The sequence below is a fragment of the Megalobrama amblycephala genome, linkage group LG6 (genome assembly GCF_018812025.1).
Source record: "Megalobrama amblycephala isolate DHTTF-2021 linkage group LG6, ASM1881202v1, whole genome shotgun sequence".
Lineage (NCBI taxonomy): Eukaryota > Metazoa > Chordata > Actinopteri > Cypriniformes > Xenocyprididae > Megalobrama > Megalobrama amblycephala.
Genome location: NC_063049.1, coordinates 43797071 through 43823715, shown reverse-complemented (window position 1 = coordinate 43823715; position 26645 = coordinate 43797071). Strand labels below are relative to the sequence as shown.

At 36.8% G+C, this 26645-nt stretch overlaps 1 protein-coding gene across 2 annotated transcripts in view; it reads left to right on the top strand.

Moving 5' to 3' along the window:
• The first annotated feature begins 3974 nt into the window (after positions 1 to 3974).
• Positions 3975 to 26645, top strand: part of LOC125270811 (TBC1 domain family member 8) — a 43889-nt gene continuing 21218 nt past the window's right edge. For both annotated transcript variants that reach the window (XM_048194786.1, XM_048194785.1), the window contains exons 1-7: positions 3975 to 4464; positions 20929 to 21039; positions 21176 to 21294; positions 22577 to 22805; positions 23261 to 23501; positions 24043 to 24250; positions 26047 to 26244. In XM_048194786.1, the coding sequence (XP_048050743.1) occupies positions 4338 to 4464; positions 20929 to 21039; positions 21176 to 21294; positions 22577 to 22805; positions 23261 to 23501; positions 24043 to 24250; positions 26047 to 26244 (1233 nt within the window). In that variant the 5' untranslated portion in view covers positions 3975 to 4337. The remainder of the gene's footprint in view (positions 4465 to 20928; positions 21040 to 21175; positions 21295 to 22576; positions 22806 to 23260; positions 23502 to 24042; positions 24251 to 26046; positions 26245 to 26645) is intronic.

Sequence of the window (26645 nt, the reverse complement as noted above, 5' to 3'; positions counted from 1 at the left end):
AGCTGTTAATTGGTCACTGAATTAGACCGCCTATCTTGTTGTTGCCCCGCCCCTTTCTATAAAGTCCCGTCCTCAGATACAGGTCAGCAAACCTGAGCGAGGAAATGATTGACAGGCAGAGAGTTTCTGTGATTGGAGCACTGAATTAGACCGCCCATCTTGTGAATGCCCCGCCCCTTTCTCTAAAGCCCCGCCCTCAGATACAGGTCAGCAAACCTGAGCGAGAAAATGATTGACAGGCAGAGAGTTTCTGTGATTGGAGCACTGAATTAGACCGCCCATCCTGTGAATGCCCCGCCCCTTTCTCTAAAGCCCCGCCCTCAGATACAGGTCAGCAAAACTGAGCGCACAAATGATTGACAGGCAAAGAGTTTCTGTGATTGGAGCGGCTGTTAATCTGTCACTGAATTAGACCGCACATCTCGTTGTTGCCGTGCCCCTTACTCTAAACCCCGCCCTCAGATACAGGTCAGCAAACCAGAGTGAGCAAATGATTGACAGGCAGAGAGTTTCTGTGATTGGAGCAGCTGTTAATCTGTCACTGAATTAGACCGCCCATCCTGTGAACGCCCCGCCCCTTTCTATAAAGCCCCGCCCTCAGATACAGGTCAGCAAACCAGAGTGAGCAAATGATTGACAGGCAGAGAGTTTCTGTGATTGGAGCAGATGTTAATCTGTCACTGAATTAGACCGCACATCTCGTTGTTGCCGTGCCCCTTACTCTAAACCCCGCCCTCAGATACAGGTCAGCAAACCAGAGTGAGCAAATGATTGACAGGCAGAGAGTTTCTGTGATTGGAGCAGCTGTTAATCTGTCACTGAATTAGACCGCCCATCCTGTGAACGCCCCGCCCCTTTCTATAAAGCCCCGCCCTCAGATACAGGTCAGCAAACCAGAGTGAGCAAATGATTGACAGGCAGAGAGTTTCTGTGATTGGAGCAGATGTTAATCTGTCACTGAATTAGACCGCCCATCTCATTGTTGCCCCGCCTCTTTCTCTAAAGCCCCGCCCTCAGATGCAGGTCAGCAAACCAGAGCGAGCAAATGATTGACTGGCAGAGAGTTTGTGTGATTGGAGCGGCTGTTAATCTGTCACTGAATTAGACCGCACATCTCGTTGTTGCCGTGCCCCTTACTCTAAACCCCGCCCTCAGATACAGGTCAGCAAACCAGAGTGAGCAAATGATTGACAGGCAGAGAGTTTCTGTGATTGGAGCAGCTGTTAATCTGTCACTGAATTAGACCGCCCATCTCATTGTTGCCCCGCCTCTTTCTCTAAAGCCCCGCCCTCAGATGCAGGTCAGCAAACCAGAGCGAGCAAATGATTGACTGGCAGAGAGTTTGTGTGATTGGAGCAGCTGTTAATCTGTCACTGAATTAGACCGCCCATCCTGTGAACGCCCCGCCCCTTTCTATAAAGCCCCGCCCTCAGATACAGGTCAGCAAACCAGAGTGAGCAAATGATTGACAGGCAGAGAGTTTCTGTGATTGGAGCAGATGTTAATCTGTCACTGAATTAGACCGCCCATCTCGTTGTTGCCCCGCCCCTTTCTATAAAGCCCCGCCCTCAGATACAGGTCAGCAAACCTGAGCGCACAAATGATTGACAGGCAGAGAGTTTCTGTGATTGTAGCAGCTGTTAATCTGTCACTGAATTAGACCGCCCATCTTGTTGTTGCCCCGCCCCTTTCTCTAAAGCCCCACCCTCATATACAGGTCAGCATAACCAAGTGAGCAAATGATTGACAGGCAGAGAGTTTCTGTGATTGGAGCAGCTGTTAATCTGTCACTGGATTAGACCGCCCATCTTGTTGTTGCCCCGCCCCTTTCTCTAAAACCCGCCCTCTGATGCAGATTAGCAAACCCGAGTGCACAAATGATTGACAGGCAGAGAGTTTCTGTGATTGGAGCAGCTGTTAATCTGTCACTGGATTAGACCGCCCATCTTGTTGCTGCCCTGCCCCTTTCCCTAAACCCCGCCCTCTGATGCAGATTAGCAAACCCGAGCGCACAAATGATTGACAGGCAGAGAGTTTCTGTGATTGGAGCAGCTGTTAATCAGTCACTAAATTAGACCGCCCATGTTGTTGTTGCCCCGCCCCTTTCTATAAGGCCCCGCCCTCTGATACAGGTCAGCAAACCCAAGTGAGCAAATGATTGACAGGCAAAGAGAGTTTTTGTGATTGGAGCAGCTGTTAATCTGTCACTGAATAAAGTGCAACAGTGCCCGCCCCTTTTTCAGAGGCGCTGGTTCTGGAAGTATTTTTTTCCATTCATTTTTCCCATAGGGATTTTAAAATAGTCTTTATCAAAGCCCTGAACCAAGCCAATGAGCTACGAGGTAAATCACAACACTACAAACTCTGTTTTGAAGCATAAAAGTTTTTGAAAATCAGACAAAAAAACACAATACTGTTTTAATGAGGGAAAGAACTACAATCCCATGAAGCACTGCAAGCAGCATAATCAAATTTAAAATGGAGAAATATAAAATTACTCATTAACAAATGTTGATTATATTTTATTGCAAAATATGAATATATATATATATATATATATATATATATATATATTAGGGCTGTAACGATATGCGATATGAAACCGAAATCGCGATACGCAGGTCCACGAACCTGTATCGCGATGTGAGAAGGCAGAATCGCGACACACCCCTTCCAACTCCCAGAGTTATCCTTCCTGTCCAGATCCAATGCTACCACATTTTTAAATTACTATAAGTATTAGGGTGTAACGATTTATCGTAGATGGTGTGTCTCAATCAGCTCTCTAGTTCAGTAAGTGTTTCGGGCACACATTGAATCTTGCAAGCAGGTTTAAACGTTTCTCATGTCAGTCTCTTGCATGGTCGCGTGAGAAAAGTCGTGGCTTTCTTTCACCGCAGTGCACAGGAACAGCTGTGCTCACAGAAAAGCAAAAGACGCTTGCGATGCTTTGCTTTAAGAAGTTCTGTGGGGCCGTTCACATATTGCGTCTTTTCCGCGTGCAAGTCAGTTATTATTTTCAAATGTAGCCGCGCGGCAAGCGCGCTCATAATGGGATCAACGCGGTCGCGACGCGCATGCAATTCTCAACTTCTCAGAATGCCGCAAGCGCACCGCAGGTCGTGTGACAAGAATCAACCGATCAGCTATGGCCTTTCCGTAACAAAACATCAAAAGCTCAGCCGAACAGCTGATCATAGCTGTACATGGTGGTTTTTATATCTTATCTCCATCAATATATCTCGTAGTAAAACTAATGCAAGGGCTAGAAATCATTTATCCTTAGCAGAAACATCCTGATCCTCTTGGAGAGCTCAGTTCATGGTTGCATAGCAACGACCGACGCCACGGGAGCGCAAGCGCTTTGGAAAGAAGGAGAAGCGGTGCGGCCGCGCCTTCCACGCGTTTTTAGACGCGATATGTGAACGGCCCCTATTCATAATTCTAAGTTCATGTTAAATTTAACATTTTTTTTCAGTGACAGACAGCCCTATTCAGCTGTTAATTTGAATACAGAAGGTTTTTATTAAAATTTTATATTTATTTATTTTATTGAAATGTGATCTTGTATGTACAACAAGGAAAATTATTGAAATTTGTTCATGTTTTTTTAATAAATCTTGTTTGAATTTCAGTTTCATTTTGTTCAAAATATCGTGATACGTATCGTATCGTGAACTCCGTATCGAGATACGTATCGTATCGTGACCTGAGCGTATCGTTACACCCCTATATATATATATATATATATATATATATATATATATATATACACACACACACAAACATTTCAGTATTTAGAGAGCGTGAGTGGGCGGGGCTAAAGAGCTATTTGAGTGTGTTCTTTTCAACACTCTGATTGGCTTAATTATCTATACAGCATCATGGGTAATGTAGTTTGTATCACTCCCATAAACATCTATGAGACCGCCCATCTCGTTGTCGTCCCCGCCCCTTTAAGCCACGCCCCATATTCAATCGAGCAAATGATTGACAGGCAGAGAGTTTGTGTGATTGGAGCGGTTGAGATTATCACTGAAGTCTGTCAGTGACAGTATATTTGTGAAATTAAGAAACGCTTCCAGCAGCTACAGTACGAAGGAAGGCTTTTATTTCACCACAGACACACGGATCAGTTAATACATTAAAAAGCGTCGAGGATACGTGAAAGATAGACGTGAAATGAAACTTCCCTCGCCGGAACCGCGAGCAGGAAAGGCTGGAAAAAGCGGAAATAAACACGCAGAAAGAGGAACTGCAGCTCTGGGCGGAATATGAGAGCGCGAGAGTACGTACTAGAAACAACAACACGAGCCGCAGCGCGAGCGTGAGTGAGGATGTGGATCACTCCTGAAGAAGTCGTGCTGAAAAACGCGCTCAAGCTTTGGGTGACGGACAAATCCAACGATTATTTCCTCCTGCAGCACCGGAGAGGACACGGAGACTCCGGGGGGAAAATCACAGGTGAGTCCGAACATCATAACATGTCAGAATATGACTCTGTGGATCAAAACCTGCTCGCTTTGGGATCATAAACACTCGCTCTGAAGTAAAGTTCAGTCTTTTGTCTGGATCTGAGGCAACAGTTGCATCCTGGTTTTCCTTTTGTCTCTGCTGGGAGTTTCCTTCCAAGAGAATTACATGGAAAATATCAAAACAAACATTCAGAACACTTTGTATGGAAGCCTGTTTGCGCCACAAAAGGAAAAAATGCCTTTGTAAATCTTACTTATTGCACAAAAAAACGAAATTATGACATACTAAGTCATAATTTTGACTTTTCATGTCATAGTGATATAAGAAGTCCAACTTATGATATAAAGTAATTTTGACTAAGTCACAATTATGAGATTTAAAGTCGAAATTGTGACTTACTAAGTCATAATCATGAGGTAAATGTCTAAATTATGACATACAATTGTAAAATTATGACATACCAAGTCATAATTATGAGTATGACATAAGAAAAAAATATGACATACTAAGTCATAACTTGTCATAATGATATAAAAAGACAAAATTAAGATATTCTAATTATGACTAAGATTAAAAAAAATCAACTGTGACTTCGTCAACATAAAATGAAATTATGACAAGTTATTTTGTCTGTCATAATCATGACATAAAAATCCAAATTATGACATAAAAGGTCACAATTATGATGCAAAGTCAAAATTAATTAGGACTAAGAGATTAAAAAAGATTAAAAATCGAAATTGTGACTTACTAAGTCATAATCATGACATAAAAGTCAAAATTATGACATATTAAGTCATAATTTTGACATAAGAAAATATGACATACTAAGTCATATGACTTATTTTATGTCATAATGATATAAAAAGTCAAATTAATTATGACTAAGTTAAAAAAATCTAAATTGTAAGTCATAATCATGAGATAAGTCAACATAATCAGACGAAATTTATTTGTCTGTAATAATCATGATGATCCAAATTATGACATAAAAAGTCAAAATTATGACTTATTTTATGTCATAATGATATAAAAAAGTCAAAATTATGATATAAAGTCAAAATTAAGACTCTAATTATGGCTAAGATTTAAAAAATCAAAACTGTGACTTTGTCAACATAAGATGAAATTATGACAAGTCATTTTGTCTGTCATAATCATGACATATCCAAATTATGACATAAAAAGTCAAAGTTATGACTTATTTTATGTCATAATGATATAAAAAGTCGAAATTATGATATAAAGTCAAAATTAATTAGGACTAAGAGATTAAAAATTTGAAATTGTGACTTACTAAGTCATAATCATGAGATAAAAGTCTAATTTATGACACAAAAGTCAAAATTATGAAATAAGAAGAAAATATGACATACTAAGTAATAAATTTGACTTTTTATGTCATAATGATATAAAAAGTCAAAATTATGATATAAAGTCAAAATTAAGACATTCTAATTATGACTAAGATTAAAAAAAATTGTGACTTACTAAGTCATAATCATGAGATAAGTCAACATAAGATGAAATTATGACGTAATTTTTGTTTGTCATAGTTTGTCGACACTGACTTACTATGTCATAATCATGAGATAAACGTAGAAATTTTGATATAAAAAGTCAAAATTATGACTTATTTTGTCATAATGGTTGACATGAGTCACAATTATGATATAAAGTCAAAATTAATTATGACTAATAGTTAAAAAAAAATAGAAATTGTAAGTCATAATCATGATATAAGTCAACATAAGACGAAAGTATGACAAGTTATTTTGTCTGTCATAATCATGATATAAAAATCCAAATTATGATATAAAAAGTCAAAATTATGATGTAAAGTCAAAATTAGTTAGGACTAAGAGATTATAAAAGATAAAAAAAAATCAAAATTGTGACTTACTAAGTCATAATCATGAAATTAAAGTCTAATTTATGACATAAAAATCTAAAATATGACATACTAAGTCATAATATTGATTAAAAAAGTCAAAATTAAGATTATAATTATGACTAAGATTTAAAAAATCAAAACTGTGACGTCTGAAATTATGACAAGTTATTTTGTCTGTCATAATAATGACAAATCCAAATTATGACATAAAAAGTCACAATTATGACTTATTTTATGTTATAATGATATAAAAAGTCAAAATTATGATATAAAGTCAAAATTAATTAGGACTAAGAGATTAATAAAGATTAAAAAGTCAGAATTGTGACTTACTAAGTCATAATCATAAGATAAAAGTCTAATTTATGACACAAAAAGTCAAAATTATGACATACTAAGTAATAACTTTGACTTTTTATGTCATAATGATATAAAAAGTCAAAATTATGACAGTCAAAATTAAGACATTCTAATTATGACTAAGATTAAAAAAAATTAAAACTGTGACTTACTAAGACATAATCATGAGATAAGTCAACATAAAATGAAATTATGACGTAATTTTTGTCTGTCATAGTTATGAGATTAAAAAGTCGAAATTGACTTACTATGTTATAATCATGAGATAAAAATAGAAATTGATATAAAAAGTCAATTATGACTTATTTTATGTCATAATGATATAAAAAGTCGAAATTATGATATAAAGTCAAAATTAATTAGGACTAAGAGATTAAAAAAAATTGAAATTGTGACTTACTAAGTCATAATCATGAGATAAAAGTCTAATTTATGACACAAAAAGTCAAAATTATGACAGTCAAAATTAAGACATTCTAATTATGACTTAAGATTAAAAAAATCAAAACTGTGACTTAGTCATAATCTTGAGATAAGTCAACATAAAATGAAATTATGAAGTCATTTTTGCTTGTCATAGTTAGTCGACACTGACTTACTATGTCATAATCATGAGATAAAAGTAGAAATTTTGATATAAAAAGTCAAAATTATGACTTATTTTATGTCATGATAAAAAAGTCCAAATTAATTATGACAAAAAGTCAAAATTGTAAGTCATAATCATGAGAAGTCAACATAAAATGAAATTATGACAGTCAAAATTATGATATAATCAGAACGATGACATTAATTAAGGCACAGTCATGAGATAAAAGTCAAAATTATGAGATAAAGTTGAAATTATTAATTTCTATGTCAATGTCGTCTTGGTATCATGTTATAATTTTGAATCTTTATGTCATAAATATGACTTAGTATGTCATAATTTTGACTTTTCATGTCAGAATTATGATTTTACAAAAGTTTGTGTGGCTGCGCGACGGCTGGAAAAAAGTGGGAAAGTTCTTGACAGAAGACAAGGAAGCAAAACACGGCTATAAACATTCCCGCTTACAAAACAATAGAGATTCATTCATTTGCGCTGTTCTCTTTCCACTTTGCTTCCCACTTACGCAGATTTAAGGTCAAAGTTCTTGCAAAACTTGAGCGAGGACACAGATGACTGAAGCTCAGTGAAGATGAACAATGTTCTCTTGCTTTATGGGTCACCTAGTGTAGTTTATTTGAGTTGTGCAGTTCACAGAATTACCTCTTGTCTTTTTTACGGCCTTGTTAAAATGAGAAGATGATAAAGCTCAAACATCAGCTTGTACTTTCACTTTATTGTGTCTGTAACTGACACCAAACCTTTGCTCTCAGTGATATTTAATACACTCTTAATAATAAAGGCATCAGTGTTTCCTTGGAGAACCTTTAACATCCACAGAACCACTAAAGGAAGAAGTGGATTAGTCTAAATAGTGGAAAAAAACATGGTTCATTTAAAACCTGATCACTGAAATGTTCTCAGAAATGTTTTTTCTATGGCATCAGAGGTGAAAATCCCCTTTTGGAACTTTTATTTTGAAGAATGCATGACTTCATTTGTTATTGTTTAATGATTTGAGCCGTCAAACATGCAGTTCTCTTCTGTAAAAGCTGTTGTTTCAGTTACAAGTTACCCTGAGCGATTGTGTGTTTATAGCTGAACGAATCACTTTATGATGCAGAGATTGATGAGGGATTGATTCCATTACAGCAGGTCTGCTGTAATTCAGTTTCCAAACTGGATTATGTAGGATCAGGACAACTGACTTAGTAAACTAATCACACATCTGAATCTCGTTCCTTTGGAAACCAGCTCTGCAACCTTTTTTGCATGAAAGTGTTTTCTTTTCACTGTAGCTTGTTGAATTTATACAGTTGAGCTCAAAAGTTTACATACCCCTTGCAGAATCTTTGAAAATGTGATTAATTTTAACAAAATAAGAGGAATTATACAAAATGCATGTTATTTTTGATTTAGTACTGTCCTGAGTAAGATATTTTACATAAAAAGATGTTTACATATGGTCCACAAGACAAAAAAAAGCTGAATTGATAAAAAATGACCCTGTTTAAAAATGTACATAGCATTGATTCTCAATACTGTGTGTGGTTACCTGATGATCCACGACTGTTTGTTTGTTTTGTGATGGTTGTTTGTCCTGATGCTCCAGAAGGAAACACGATGCATTAAGAGTCGGGGTGTGAAAACTTTTTGAATTTGAATATCGAGGTAAATTGTACTTAATTTGTCTTCCAGGAAATGTGAAAATATATTCTTTTGCTTTCGAAGGGCAGCCGCAGTACTAAATGAAAAAGTCGGATATTTAAACAAAATAAGAAAAATTGTGACATCTTCATCCTGTGCAAAAGTTTTCACCCCCCGACTCTTAATGCATCGTGTTTCCTTCTGGAGCATCAGTGAATGTTTGAACCTTTTTTAATAGTTGAGTTTGAGTCCCTCAGTTGTCCTCAGTGTGAAAACACAGATCTCAAAATCATACAGTCACTGCTGGAAAGGGTTCAAATATGCAAAAATGCTTGAAAACTAATGAATCTGCAGGAGCTGGAGGATTTTTCTGAAGAACAGAGCTCAGTTTAACTGCTCAGGACAAACAAGAGACTCATGAACAACCATCACAAAACATAAAAACAGTCGTGATCATCAGGTAACCACACACAGTATTGAGAATCAATGGTTCCCAAACTTTTGAATGGAGTCATTTAAATAAATTCAGCTTTTTTTTTTTTGTCTTATGGACCATATGTAAACATCTTTTATGTAAAATATCTTACTTAGGACAGTACTAAATTAAAAATAACATGCATTTTGTATAATCTCTCTTATTTTGTTAAAATTATTCACATTTTCAAAGATTCTGCAAGGGGTATGTAAACTTTTGAGCTCAACTAATATATATATATTTTCTTGTGAATGAATGACACAGAAAGCGAGCGCCGCTCTCACTTTATAATCACAGCAGCTGTCAGTCAGTGCAGCACAAGATCAATGATTTCAGCACACTTGTAAAAACACATTTTTATTCAATTAATCTAACTAAAGTGCACAATAAATATTTAATTTTTGAAGCTTTTTTTCACACAAAAGTGTGAAAACTGATGGTCGAATTGAATTTAGCCAAGGAGGAACACTGAGGTACGACTTTATTTATTTATTTTTTATGCTGTTTTACGCTTGAATAACTAAATTAATGCTATACCTGACTATTTAAGTGACTATATTCTGATTATAAACTAAGTATTACACCACTGATGCTCAACACACCAGCAAATGACTCTCACCGGAAGTTTTAGAGCTGGTTTATATTATTGCGGAAGTTCTAAAGAACGCTCTGTGCATATAAGCCCATTCTAAAAGGTCACTTTAGAACTAGTAACGAAAGAATGTTGAGTCCCTCCATTGAAACTCATTGTATTTTGTTCAGTATTATGAGACTGAGCGAGCATTACCTGTGTCTGATATAACATTAATTCTCCAGGTCGTTGTCCATAATATTATATCCATTATAAAAATCCTTTTGACTGTCCGCTGAGGAAAGCGATCTTTGGATTTGTCCTTTTTACAGCTAAGGGAATTTTCCATAACAGTGTTTACACATTTACAAAAGTCCCTTTCAATTTAAAAGCCTCATTCACTCGTAAAGTTTGCTGCCATCTAATGGCGTATTAATGTAACTTTCACTCAGTTCATATTGCGCACTAATGGACCCTTTCTCAATACCAAAAACATCAAATTATTTCTATAAAATAATATTTATTAAACAATAAACAGGAAACGTCAAACGTACAAAAGCAGTGCTCTACAGGATGCAAGTTAAATATAGTCTTAATATTAAATAATTAAATTTAACATAGCCCAATTCGATTTGCTCAGGAAGTAATAGATTAACAAGACCAAAGATTGCCTTTTTATACCCAAAATGAATTATATCTCATGTTTAAACACTATAAGAGCCAGCAGCAAATCCCCGAAGCACTGGCCGAGATGAAGCTGTTCTCGGCGGGTACTCGAGCACTGAACGACCGCTGACGGCCTGAAGCTCGCATCTCCGAAAACGTCTAAACAAATTGTAAAATAGGCATTATGATTAAATATGAATCACATGTTTCAGGTCTAAACAACTAAATTCTCACCTAAAAACTCTTAAAACTACAGTTTGTGGTACAACATGTGTAGTATTTGTAAACAAAATTGGTGGATTTGCTCAGCTGCCATGTCAGTCGCTTCAAGTGGAGTGATACAAATGGTGAAAAGCTGTTATCACTAGAATATCACACGGATCTCAACCAGTCAGATTCGAGAACCAGAAAGAACTGGTGTGTGTGTGTGTATATATATGCCACTTATGTGACTTTCATGCTTTGTTTTATTTACAAATACAGATTTGATTTAATATCAATATCAATGTTGTTTGGGTTTGTTTGACACTTATAAATCAGTTAGTTTTCTGTGTTTGAAGCTCTTCCACGTCAGAGCTGGACTGTAAAGGGTAACGTTACCCTGAGGACATTTGTGTTTGGAACTGGGACACATTCCAGGAGAGCCGGTTATTTGTCTTCTACTCTTTCTCTTTCTCTGCTGTGTAGATGGCAAACATTAGACGCTTATCATCTCCCGACTCTTCAGCTGAGTACACAGAGCTGTTGAAAGAGGAGAACTTCACACGCTTCCAGCTCCTCCTCGTACTTTATTATGCTTAACGTGAAGTTAACACGATCTTCTTCAGTCTTGTGCATTTATTGAAGGGCTTTTTACTGCCAGTGAAAGTTCAGCAGATTTGCGCGTGTTTGATTGGCTCAGGATAACATGAGCTCATGGATTATAACTGACATCATAAGCTTATCCGCGTCTGTGATTTACTGTAATCTCTTGTAGTGAGCAAAAGCATTTTTTTGTGCTCTTCCTTATTGGCATCTGTAGTTCCATGAAGAACTTTATTCTGCTTTTTTACATCTTTCTTTAGTGTGTAATGTTGCTGTTTTGTGCATGAAAAATCTCTGCAAAGTTGTTCTCTGTGTCAGTGTTTTCTTCACAATATTCCTCATTTAAATAATTCATATGCAGAATAAAGGGGCGGGGCCTGGTTGAGTTAGTTAGTAGTGTGTTGAAACTGGCGGTTATGGTAAGGGGCGGGATATTTCCCAAACATGCTCAAAGCACTTGACCAATCACAACACACTGCTCCAGCTGTCCAATCAGAGCACATTATGCTTTTCTGAAGGAGGGGCTTCATAGAGACAGGAACTAAACAGAGCGTTACTGACAGACTGGGAGGAAAGGAGCTGCAACAATGGAGAATATGAGGAAAGTAATCAACATTCAAGCAGGAAAACCTGCTCTAGTAGAGCCCATTTTGCAAACGTTTTGTTTTTAAGAGAAAGAAAAATCACGAGATCTTAAACATTTTTATAAAATTAGAGAAAATGTGAAAAATGATTATAATTTTCAGCAACAGAGCACAAAATTCCTCTATTATAATATACTTAAAAATAGATATGCACTGATATATTAGCCAATATATCGGTGCATCTCTATTTTTCACTGACAATGTGAAAATTTACTTTTATCGGCCGATACAAGTTATTGGCTGATATATCGTGCATCTCTAATTTTAACCAATAGTGTGAAAACTTGCTTTTATCGGCCGATACTGATTATTGGCCATATATATCTGTGCATCTCTCTTTTTAACTGATAATGTGAAAATTAGCTTTTTTCGGCCGATACCAATTATTGGCCGATATATCGGTACATATCAATTTTTAACCGATAGTGTGAAAATTTGCTTTTATCAGCCGATACCGATTATTGGCCGATATATATCAGTGCATCTCTCTTTTTAACTGATAATGTGAAAAAATTTGCTTTTATCGGCCGATACTGATTATTGGCCGATATATCGGTACATATCAATTTTTAACCGATAGTGTGAAAATTTGCTTTTATCAGCCGATACCGATTATTGGCCGATATATATCAGTGCATCTCTCTTTTTAACTAATAATGTGAAAAAAATTGCTTTTATCGGCCGATACTGATTATTGGCCGATATATCGGTACAAATCAATTTTTAACCGATAGTGTGAAAATTTGCTTTTATCAGCCGATACCGATTATTGGCCGATATATATCAGTGCATCTCTCTTTTTAACTGATAATGTGAAAAAATGTGCTTTTATCGGCCAATACTGATTATTGGCCAATATATATCAGTGCATCTCTCTTTTTAACTGATAATGTGAAAAAATTTGCTTTTATCGGCTGATACCGATTATTGGGCGATATATATAAGTGCATCTCTCTTTTTAACTGATAATGTGAAAAAATTTGCTTTTATCAGCCGATACCGATTATTGGCCGATATATCGGTACATATCAATTTTTAACCGATAGTGTGAAAATTTGCTTTTATCAGCTGATACCGATTATTGGCTGATACATGCCGGTGCATATCAATTTTTAACCGATAATGTGAAAATTTGCTTTTATCAGCCGATACCGATTATTGGCCGATATATCGTGCATCTCTAATTTTAACCAATAGTGTGAAAACTTACTTTTCGGCCGATCTGATTATTGGCCGATACTGCATCTCTAATTTTAACCAATAGTGTTACTTGCTTTTTGGATACTGATTATTGGCGATATATCGTGCATCTCTAATTTTAACCAATAGTGTGTGAACTTGCTTTTCGGCCGATCTGATTATTGGCCAGTCTATCGTGTATCTCTAATTTTAACCAATAGTGTGAAAACTGATAATGTGAAAATTTGCTTTTATCAGCCGATACCAATTATTGGCCGATATATCGTGCATCTCTAATTTTAACCAATAGTGTGAAAACTTACTTTTATCGGCCGATACTGATTATTGGCCGATATATCGTGCATCTCTAATTTTAACCAATAGTGTGTGAACTTGCTTTTATCGGCCGATACTGATTATTGGCTGATATATCGTGCATCTCTAATTTTAACCAATAGTGTGTGAACTTGCTTTTATCGGCCGATACTGATTATTGGCTGATATATCGTGCATCTCTAATTTTAACCAATAGTGTGAAAACTTGCTTTTATCGGCCGATACTGATTATTGGCCAGTCTATCGTGTATCTCTAATTTTAACCAATAGTTTGAAAACTGATAATGTGAAAATTTGCTTTTATTGGCCGATACTGATTATTGGCCGATATATCGGTGCATCTCAATTTTTAACCGATAGTGTGAAAATTTGCTTTTATCAGCCGATACCTGATTATTGGCCGATATATCGGTGCATCTCTATTTATAGTCTAAAAACAGCCAATAGTCAGGGCCAATATATCCTGTCAATCAAAACAGGGCAGGAAAATGCACTGCATTTGTGCTTTGTGTAAAGAAAATGCTAAGAAATAATTTTGATGTTCGATATTAATGGTAATTATATGAATTAATAACATTCAGAAAGCTAAGAAATATTCATTTAATCTTCAGAATGTAGTTAGTGTGTTAATATTAATTTGAGTAATGTGTTTGTGTATAAATTGATACCAGTTACTCAAGTTGATAATATGGAGAGAATAAAGTTTTTATATGCATTTCTTTCAAAATATAATAATTAAAAATATAATGATTAATTATAATGAAATTATCATTAATTTATAAGAAGGTATAAAAGGCAGAACTCCCAAACTATCGGTATCGGCCGATATCACTCTTAATAATCGGTTATCAGTGGAGAAATTTAGTATCTGTGCATCTTGACTTAAAAAAACAAACTAATAACCAGACAATCCATAGCTTTATAAAAATAAATTATAATTCTTGATTTTATCATGGCTGCAAACGGCATTACAACATTATAATCACTTTTAATCACTTATAATCACTCTGTTCAATTAAAAACTTATAATCACTCTGTTCATTTTTCTTCACTGCTAATATATAGATGGCAATTTTAGTCATGCCTATAGTAAAATTATTAAACAATTTACATTTCATATTGGCATCTTGGAGAATATTTACAACCAAAAACAAAAGTTTGTACAGTTAATATTTCTCGAACATGTCAAATAAAGTCTTAAGCAATAGAACGATCTGTACTTTCTCTGTTTCTGTCTCATTCGAGCTCAGTACGGTTTATTTTGCACTATTCATGTTTAGTCTAATCTGTTTAACAGGTGCTTTAATAGCTTATACCACTTTATCAGCTGGAAAATGTCCTGCAAAGAGGAAATAATATATTAAAAGCCGATGCGAGAGCCGTAAGCGAGAGAGTGTGATTTGCATTAGCCCGTGTTAAAGAGAGATCATGGGGTCCATAATGAACTTTAACTGTTTTCATTTTGATTGTGGTGTCATTAGCTCTTGTTGCTGAAATGATTTTGTTTTTCTTTCCTTTCAATTTACCAGCATTGCTTGTTTGCAGCAGGATGTTTTTTTTTTTCTCCATTTCTGTCACCGATGGAGTTGGTTTTCTTGCCACTGTTGCCTCTGGCTTGCTTAGTTGGCGACACTTAATATTTTGCAATATTATTGATTTGTCACCGATGGAGTTGGTTTGCAGAGCTCTTGCCACTGTTGCCTCTGGCAAAGTTTTTGTAAGTAAATTGCTTAGTAATCAATTCATAATCAATTGCAATATAAAACTACAAGCGACACTTAATATTTTGCAGTGTTAAATATTATTGAAACAAATTCAATTTATCTGTAAAGCGGCTCTAGAAAAAGACAATAGTGTCATTATTCATTTCAGTTCAGTGTTGAATTGATTCAGTTGAATTGACACTATTGGATGAGAACTGATCTGAGCTCAAATCAATACTATTACTGAATATTAAATTGATTATAATAATAAACACCATGTGCCTCTAGTTTTTGCAAAATATTCATGGATTCAATGAGTTCATTCAGTGAAGGAATCGTTCAAACAAACAACTCCCGAGTTTGTAAGTGAGTCTTTTGAATGATTCATTTAAAGAATCATCTCATAAGAGTCATTTGACAGCTCATGCTGTGTGTTTGCATGCAGCTCAATAGAAAAACATGTTTTCGTGGAGCTCATAGAATGATTTAAATGTTTTCAGGTTTTAAATCAGATTTTGCATAAACAAAGGTGTTTTACTCTATTATCTGCTGTGTTTGTTTCAGAACAGGCAGATCCTGACAAAACAAATCTATAGTGCTTTATTCCTTGAGAAACTTCCACCTCAGACATGCTCTGTATCTGTCATATTATCAGCAGTTGTCTCTTTTTTTCATTTGTGCTGATTCGGGTGGCTGCAGCTCAAATAGGAAAGTGAAACTTTTGTCATGCTGGTGTTAAATCAGGCCATATGAAGTACATTAAATTAATAACTCGTGCAGCTCACAGGGACGGTCACAGCTGTGCACCTATAAACAGACAAAAGTTGCATGCAATAAAGCAGTACTGAACTCATGTTTAATTCTGACAGATGTCAGTGAAATTTGCATCTAATATTGACATGCTTTTGGAGGCTGAGATTATAGAGAAAAGCAGTGGACAACATGGTGAAACTAGTGATTTTAATGTAGATTTACAGTGCATGTTGTTCTGTCTTTCTGTGTGTGATGCAGGGTTCAAAAGTGCAAGCCTTTCACTTGCATTTGCGATTAAAAATAGATATGTGTGAACTTTCAAATCTATTTAGCAGCATGTGTGCAAATAAAAAAAAACTTCCTGCAGGTCCTTATGTGTATGTGTACTCTGTCACGATGGGTTGTAGATATGAATGCACGACGAAGGAGATATCTTCTATAATGTTTAATGGAGGACTAGTAACAGGAAAAAAAACACCAGGAAAGGAACTCACAAACACCATGTAATGTAATCAGAGCTAGACAAAGGACGGACTGAAACTAAGGGCATATATACACGCAGAGAACTGAGGAGTAAACGAGACTAATTAACAAGAAACACCTGAACTGAAGACACTAATCAAATCAGTAACCTAGGAGACAAACAGGCAGGCACACAAGGAGAACTGAAACAATTAACACACCGGAAAACTGACTAAGAAACTGAAGACATGGAAAAAGCATGAAAACAGATCAAGAACTAACTCAAAACAGACCCTGACATACTCTGTATGTATGTATGTATGCATGTATGTGTATATATATATATATATATATATATATATATATATATATATATATATATATATATATATATATATTAGGGCTGTAACGATATGCGATATGAAACCGAAATCGCGATACGCAGGTCCACGAACCTGTATCGCGATGTGAGAAGGCAGAATCGCGACACACCCCTTCCAACTCCCAGAGTTATCCTTCCTGTCCAGATCCAATGCTACCACATTTTTAAATTACTATAAGTATTAGGGTGTAACGATTTATCGTAGATGGTGTGTCTTAATCAGCTCTCTAGTTCAGTAAGTGTTTCGGGCACACATTGAATCTTGCAAGGTTTAAACGTTTCTCATGTCAGTCTCTTGCATGGTCGCGTGAGAAAAGTCGTGGCTTTCTTTCACCGCAGTGCACAGCAACAGCTGTGCTCACAGAAAAGCAAAAGACGCTTGCGATGCTTTGCTTTAAGAAGTTCTGTGGGCCCGTTCACATATTGCGTCTTTTCCGCGTGCAAGTCAGTTATTATTTTCAAATGTAGCTGCGCGGCAGGCGCGCTCATAATGGGATCAACGCGGTCGCGACGCGCGTGCAATTCTCAACTTCTCAGAATGCCGCAAGCGCACCGCAGGTCGTGTGACAAGAATCAACCGATCAGCTATGGCCTTTCCGTAACAAAACATCAAAAGCTCAGCCGAACAGCTGATCATAGCTGTACATGGTGGTTTTTATATCTTATCTCCATCAATATATCTCGTAGTAAAACTAATGCAAGGGCTAGAAATCATTTATCCTTTGCAGAAACATCCTGATCCTCTTGGAGAGCTCAGTTCATGGTTGCATAGCAACGACCGACGCCACAGGAGCGCAAGCGCTTTGGAAAGAAGGAGAAGCGGTGCAGCCGCGCCTTCCACGCGCTTTTAGACGCGATATGTGAACGGCCCCTATTCATAATTCTAAGTTCATGTTAAATTTAACTTTTTTTTTCAGTGACAGACAGCCCTATTCAACTGTTAATTTGAATACAGAAGGTTTTTATTAAAATTTTATATTTATTTATTTTATTGAAATGTGATCTTGTATGTACAACAAGGAAAATTATTTGTTGTTAATTAATTATTAGTTTTTTAATAAATCTTGTTTGAATTTCAGTTTCATTTTGTTCAAAATATCGTGATACGTATCGTATCGTGAACTCCGTATCGAGATACGTATCGTATCGTGACCTGAGCGTATCGTTACACCCCTAATATATATATATATATATATATATATATATATATATATATATATATATATATATATATATATATATATATATATATATATTATGTGCATATATGTGTGTGTATATTGTAGTTTATGCATTTTAAAGTAGGCCTAAATAATTACATTATTATTAGATACAGTTTGAAGCAGAAATATTTAAAAACCTAGTTTAACTTTTCTATATTTATTGTAATTGTAAGGATTTTTATTATTTTTCTTCTGCTGTAAAACTAATCATGCAGACTTGGTCAGATGGTAGATCTCAATTTGGGGAGAGACTGACACGATATCAGCCCAATCGGCCAATAGGGGGCGCTACAGCAATCAAAAGTTTGAAACCGCTCATAACTCCTAGACCGTTTGTCTTATATCATTGGAATCCGTGCCTCAAGACGGACAAAACGTATATCTCCGATTTCATTTCCACCTTGAAAAATATTCCGCCACTTTTAATTTTGTCCAAAACGTACTTTTGCGAACTCGTCCTAGGTTTTTCACCCAATCGGAACCAAACCAGTGCAGCAAGATTCTCTGGAGTCTAAATATCAATATTGATAAAAAAAGTCAAAATTTTGATTCACGGGCGGTAAGGGGCGCAAAAATGTTCGAAGTGGGCGGAGCCACTTTTACTAAAATAACTCAAACGACATGCAATATTTTCACCAAACTTTGTACACGTGTATGGTTTCAATCTTTGGTTACATGTAAAAAATAAAATGCAGTGATTGGACACTTGGTGGCGCTATAACGGGAAAAAAAAGCATGAAAATGGCTATAACCACCCAACCATAAGTCCGATTGACTTGAAAATTGGCATGCAGTGTTTTGGTCCAAAGAGCCATGATAGTCTATGAGGACATTGGCATATCTCGAAAAACATGGCTGCCATCGGCCAATGAATTTTGAGTGCATATTAGACAAGGTTAACGGATCGGAATGCTATTTTCGCTCATGGCCCTAGAGGTCGGTAAGAATTTTGAAATAACGAGTTTTACGCCTCTGTAATCACATGGTGTTTCAAACATGCACACAATATTCATATCATTTGATAGATCTCCTCATACTGAACAACTTTGACTCAAGAACCACTTCTGTCAATCAGATCGTTCATTAAATATTCGCGATTATGTAAAAAATCTACTTTTGCGAACTAGTCCTAGGTTTTTTGCTCAATTGGAACCAAACCAGCGCAGAAAGATTCTCTGGAGTCTAAATATCAATAGTGATAAAAAAAGGTCGAAATTTCGATTCATGGGCGCTAAGGGGAGCAAAAACGTTTGAAGTGGGCGGAGCCATTTTTACTAAAATAGCTATAACTCGAAAACGACATGCGATATTTTCACCAAACTTTGTACACATGTGTATGCGTTCAATCTTTGGTTGCATGTAAAAAAAAAGCAGTGATTTGACACTTGGTGGCGCTATAACGGGAAAAAAAGCATGAAAATGGCTATAACCACCCAACCATTAGTCCGATTGACTTGAAAATTGGCATGCAGTGTTTTGGTCCAAAGAGCCATGATTGTCTGTGCGGACATTGGCATATCTCAAAAAACATGACTGCCATCGGCCAATGAATTTTGAGTGCATATTAGACAAGGTTAACGGATCGGAATGCTATTTTCGCTCATGGCCCTAGAGGTCGGTAAGAATTTTGAAATAACGAGTTTTACGCCTCTGTAATCACATGGTGTTTCAAACATGCACACAATATTCATATCATTTGATAGATCTCCTCATACTGAACAACTTTGACTCAAGAACCACTTCTGTCAATCAGATCGTTCATTAAATATTCGCGATTATGTAAAAAATCTACTTTTGCGAACTAGTCCTAGGTTTTTCGCTCAATTGGAACCAAACCAGCGCAGAAAGATTCTCTGGAGTCTAAATATCAATAGTGATAAAAAAAAGGTCGAACTTTCGATTCATGGGCGCTAAGGGGAGCAAAAACGTTCAAAGTGGGCGGAGCCATTTTTACTAAAATAGCTATAACTCGAAAACGACATGCGATATTTTCACCAAACTTTGTACACATGTGTATGCGTTCAATCTTTGGTTGCATGTAAAAAAAAATGCAGTGATTTGACACTTGGTGGCGCTATAACGGGAAAAAAAGCATGAAAATGGCTATAACCACCCAACCATTAGTCCGATTGACTTGAAAATTGGCATGCAGTGTTTTGGTCCAAAGAGCCATGATTGTCTGTGCGGACATTGGCATATCTCGAAAAACATGACTGCCATCGGCCAATGAATTTTGAGCACCTATTAGACAAGGTTAACGGATCAGAATGGTATTTTCGCTCATGGCCCTAGAGGTCGTACAATTCTCTGGACTCTCTAGATCAATAACTATCAAAAAAAAAGTTGAACTTTACCCTTTGGGTCGCTTGAGTCATTTAGAAAAGGGGCGTGGCAAAATATACTCAAAAGCCAATAAATCCTAAACGAAAACTCAGAACTTTGCAAAAATAGGTGAACACATAAGATTCTAAACAAGCATGCAAACCTTTATGATGATCAGATCATAGGTGGCGCTATAACTGTTAAAAAGGTTTAAAAACCATGTATTTTCTATGGTAAACTGCCTTTTTATGCATGTGCTTAAAGGCCTTAAAGCGCTTGAACCCCGATAATTGCTGCTCGCAGTTTTATTATTATTATATTGACATTAAGGATTAAACATTATTAGATACATTTTCATTTTTAAACTTGGAAACACATGTAAGCAGTAAGTAAGCATCAAACCCTTCGATAGCATAATCTATGAGGTCTGTTTGTATTGCAGGTTTGCTGGTGGGCGCATTGGACACCGTTTTGGACTCAAATGCGCGAGCGGCCCCGTTCCGGATCGTTCTGCATGTGCCCGGGTCGCAGGTCAGCTGGGTCATCGCCAGCGGTGAGAGCTCGTCTCCTCTTATTCTCAGTGTGATTTCATCTCTCGCGCTCGTGTGACACACTCCCGTCATAAACACGAGCGTGTTATGCAGTCACTCGCACACGTGTGTGATGTTATTATCTGTGTGTGTTTGCAGGAGCCACGATAGAGGAGGTGCTGAAACACTGGAAATGGCTGGATCAGAACATACTGCCGTACATGGCAGTGTTTGAGAATAAAGAAGACGCTGCGAGTTTTGTACAGGGCAAAGTGAAGGTACTTATTTGAGATAATAGCAATAATTGTGCATTTCAATCACATTTTGCCACCCGAATAAGGGAAATTTAAAAGGGTGAGAAATCAAAATATCCTTGAGCTTTTGATATATATACAAGAGGTCGTCATACTATAAGAATATCCTGTAAGTTTAACGACTAAAACGTCTCGTTGTGAAATGTGTTGGTTTATTATGTAATAGTGTGACAAAACTCCGCCTCCACAGAAGAAATCAACGCCTACTTCATCATTGCAACGTTAGCCCCGCCCACTGGTGTGTTAGTGAGATGACAGAGAATACAGAGCGATACAGGGCTAAAAATAGCATTACCTTTCAAAGGATCCTAATGCAGGAATATTTTCAACAATGTGAATGTCTCAGTTGAGCTTTATTTATTTGCATTCGGTACATTTCACTGTGGATTCTTTGGTAAATCAATCGCATTTCGGTGCAAACAGACTTTTACGATATGGACTCGACAGTAATGCGACAACATGTCAGTAACTGTGTTCATTCTAATGCCTGATCTGATATTAATGATTCATGTACAGTCAGATGATCTTTGTCTGTGTGTCAGTAAATCAAACCAGTGACTAAACGATCAACTTCACCTTGTTTCTCTTAGTAGGATGAAAATAATCTGTTATTTAAACTGTCATTAAATTATATATAGAAAGTGATCAAAGAACGCTCCCTTTACAATCACTGGAGCTGTCAATCAAACAGCACGAGTTTATCAGTGACTCGCACCAAAACTCCTGTTTTATTCAACAAATCTCTTAGTTATATCGAGTTTGCACTGTTCGTTATGATGAAAGCATTCGTTAGTGTGCAGAAATTGAGTTGCAATGACGAGATCACTGCTTTCATGAGCTCAACAACATGTCTGTGATCGACTACAGTGTTCATCACTGCAACCTTTCATGCCACGATCTAAATATAATGCATCACTTTTCTTGATTAGTTAACCTTGAGAGCTGTAATAGTAAAAATGTGCTAAAAGTTTTCGAGAGAGTAATACTTAGCTATTTCATATGCAAAGATGTCAGCCAATCACAGCAGTGGGCGTTTACACTGAAGTCTCACAGAGACACGCCCCTTAAAACAGAGCGATAAAATCAGGGTAGGAAAAATGCCTTTTATTTCTAAATTGTGATCATTTTTGATGTAAAAAGCATACTAACATTATAAGTGCACCGCAGGAAACATTATAAAACAATGCAGTTCATGACCCCTTTAAGAGGCCATCAGTTCAGTTGATGTTTTTATGCATGCGCACAGGGTTTAATAGCTGAGGAGGTTTTGGGCGGTCAGGCTGCAGGCGAGGATGATCCGGCACGCTTCCGGGAAGACCTGGCGAGGTTCGAGCAGCGCTTCGGTCTCCCTCAGCGAGAGAAACTGGTCACGCATTACTCCTGCTGCTGCTGGAAAGGTCATGTGCCGCGTCAGGGCTCACTGTACCTCACCACCAACCACATCGCCTTCTACTCCTTCCTGCTGGGCAAAGAGGGTGAGAACTTTATAAATATAAATAATTGTACACAACTGTTTTCAACAGTGATAATAATCAGAAATGTTTCTTGAGCATCAAATCATCATATTAGAATGATTTCTGAAGGATCATGTGACACTGAAGACTGGAGTAATGATGCTGAAAATTCAGCTTTGATCACAGGAATAAATTACACTTTACTAGATATTCACATAGAAAACAGATATTTGAAATTGTAAAAATATTTCACAATTTTTGATCAAATAAATGCAGTGAGCAGATTTTCAAATATATTTTAAAAAAATCTTTTGAACTTTAGTGATAAAAGATGATTTAAATGAAAGTAGACCAGACGCGTCATGATTTAGCAATGATGTAATGGGCAGAATGCATTAATTAATTAATTTTAATGCATTAATTAAGTTATGGAAAAAAATAACTGTGTGTAACTCGAGCGTTGTTTTTGTGCGCAGTGAAGCTGTTAGTTCCCTGGGCCGAAGTGACGCGGCTGGAACGCGTGTCGGTGGGTTTGCTGACGGACGTGATCCGCGTTCACACGAGACGGAAACAGAGGGAATTCTCCATGTTTCTGAACGTGGACGAGGTGATGAAGGTCATGTGTCAGCTGGCTGATATCGCCCTCCGCAGGCTGCTGGACAGCGGCGGACTCACACTCGACAAATCCCTGCAGGACTCCACGAACATTACCAAGAGGTAATGCTTCACATATACATCAGATACTAGATTAGCTTATGTGTGTCTTTGTTCTTCTTCCATCATGCTGGAGAACATGTTTAGTTCATGTAGCTTCAGTGAACCATCTGTTGCATCCACCTTCCATCCAGCCAATCATCAGCAGGGTTTTGATTCTAATATACTTCCTCTGCTAAAGGGGAAGTTGATGTATGAGAAAGAGTGAAAACAAGTAAAGCAGAAATGAAAACAACCGAAATAAAGAGATGTTAAAGTGTCTTCTGGTGTTTCTTAGAGATTTAGAACAGCAGTTGCATTAAATCTGTTAATGGATGATTAATAATAATGACAATAAACTTTATTTATATGTACAATATTTCAAGTCCGCTTTAAACTATAAACCCGAAGCACGTGAAATAAACATTTAAGTCATGAGTTGTTGTGGGTGTGTGTGTGAAAGCAGCACGTGTGTATTTATAGCGCAGCAGGGTTTGTTCTTTCTCTGCTGCTTTGATGTTTCGGAAACGTTGCATGAAGTTGTTTCTGTTTGTGTCGGTTTCAGGGTTTTGGAGGAGCAGGCTCTCCGTCAGTACGTGCTCTCTCTCTTTGGCTTGCCGCGGTCCGAGCGTCTACGGGAAGTGATGTCATGCTCGGTTTGGACTCCTCATGCCCGCTGCCACACGCCGGGCACCGTCTACACCACAGACGGGTATTTGTGCTTTGGCAGCCGTGAGGAGGGCCCGTGTACTCTCATCATACCCCTCGCAGAGGTGCGAACGCCATTACATGTCGTTCAAGCTTATGAACTGCTTGGTAACCATGTTATAGGAATAGTCACTTTAGTCACCCAAATTTAACATTCTGTCATCATTTATCCAGGCTGTATTATTATTTTTTTGTGTGTGAATGTTTAGTAGTATGTCAGAGCTGCTTGTTTCAACTCAACTTTCAAGCTCCAAAAAGTGCACCATAAAAGTATGATATAAATGTATCAATAATAATGCCCTTTTGTATGGAAACTTGTTTCCTCCATGAAATTTATATAAAGCCAGAATTGTGAGATATAAAGACGGAATTGTGAGATATAAATCAGAATTGTGATAAAGCTGGAATTGTGAGATATAAAGTCGGAATTGTGAGATATAAAGTCAGAATTGTGATATAAAGTCGGAATTGTGAGATATAAAGTCGGAATTGTGAGATATAAAGCCAGAATTGCAAGATAAAGCCGGAATTGTGAGATATAAAGTCAGAATTGCAAGATAAAGTCGGAATTGTGAGATATAAAGTTGGAATTGTGAGATATAAAGCCAGAATTGCAAGATAAAGTCGGAATTGTGAGATATAAAGTCGGAATTGTGAGATATAAAGCCAGAATTGCAAGATAAAGTCGGAATTGTGAGATATAAAGTCAGAATTGCAAGATAAAGCCGGAATTGTGAGATATAAAGTCGGAATTGTGAGATATAAAGTCGGAATTGTGAGATATAAAGCCAGAATTGCAAGATAAAGTCGGAATTGTGAGATATAAAGTCAGAATTGCAAGATAAAGTCAGAATTGTGAGATATAAAGTCGGAATTGTGAGATATAAAGTCGGAATTGTGAGAGATAAAGTTGGAATTGTGAGATATAAAGTTGGAATTGTGAGATATAAAGCCGGAATTGTGAGATATAAAGCCAGAATTGCGAGATAAAGTCGGAATTGTGAGATATAAAGTCAGAATTGCAAGATAAAGTCGGAATTGTGAGATATAAAGTCGGAATTCTGAGATATAAAGTCAGAATTGCGAGATATAAAGTCAGAATTGTGAGATATAAAGTCAGAATTGCGAGATATAAAGCCAGAATTGTGAGTTATAAAGTCAGAATTGCAAGATAAAGCCGGAATTGTGAGATATAAAGCCAGAATTGCGAGTTATAAAGTCAGAATTGCAAGATAAAGTCGGAATTGTGAGATATAAAGTCGGAATTGTGAGATATAAAGTCAGAATTGTGAGATATAAAGTCAGAATTGCGAGTTATAAAGTCAGAATTGCAAGATAAAGTCGGAATTGTGAGATATAAAGTCGAGATATAAAGGAATTGTGAGATATAAAGTCAGAATTGTGAGATATAAAGTCAGAATTGCGAGTTATAAAGCCAGAATTGCAAGATAAAGCCGGAATTGTGAGATATAAAGCCAGAATTGCGAGATAAAGTCGGAATTGTGAGATATAAAGTCAGAATTGTCAGAATATAAAGTCAGAATTGTGAGATAAAGTCAAGAATTGTGAATTGTGAGATATAAAGTCAGAATTGTGAGATATAAAGTCAGAATTGTGAGATATAAAGTCAGAATTGCGAGTTATAAAGTCAGAATTGCGAGATATAAAATCAGAATTGCGAGTTATAAAGTCAGAAGAGATATAAAGTCAGAATTGTGAGCGAGATATAAAATCAGAATTGCGAGTTATAAAGTCAGAATTGCAAGATATAAAGTCAGAATTGTGATATAAAGTCAGAATTGCATGATTTCCTCCATTAGCAGAGATGATGTATTAATGAAATCTCTGTGTGTTTGTGCAGATCCTCTGCATTGAGAAGGCTGAGAGCACCAGCGCTCTGCCCAACCCCGTCATCATTAGCGTACGGTGTAAGCGTGCGTTCCAGCTAATCGAGCTGCTTCATCGTGATGAGCTGGTGGAGAACGTCAGAGACCGACTGCGAGCTCTGCACTGGGAACAGAATATGATCCGTGGACACGACCAACGCAAGAAATCCACGGTACTCTTGACATCACACCGTGTATCATCCCAGTTTAGTCTGTTGATGTTGTTTTTGGGCTCTACTAGAACAGGTTTTCCTGCTTGAATGTTGATTATTTTCCTCATATTCTCCATTGTTGCAGCTCCTCTCTTCCCAGTCTGTCAGTAACGCTCTGTTTAGTTCCTGTCTTTATGAAGCCCCTCCTTCTGAAAAGCACAATATGCTATGATTGGTTGGCTGGAGCAGTGTGTTGTGATTGGTGTTTGGGAAATGACCTGCCAGTTTCAACACACTACTAACTAAACCAGCCCCCGCGCCTTTATTCTGCATATTAATTATTTAAATGAGGAATATTGTGTCGTGTTCAATCCTGGAAGAAAACTCAAGACTACACTGATATAGAGAATAACTAGAAAGAT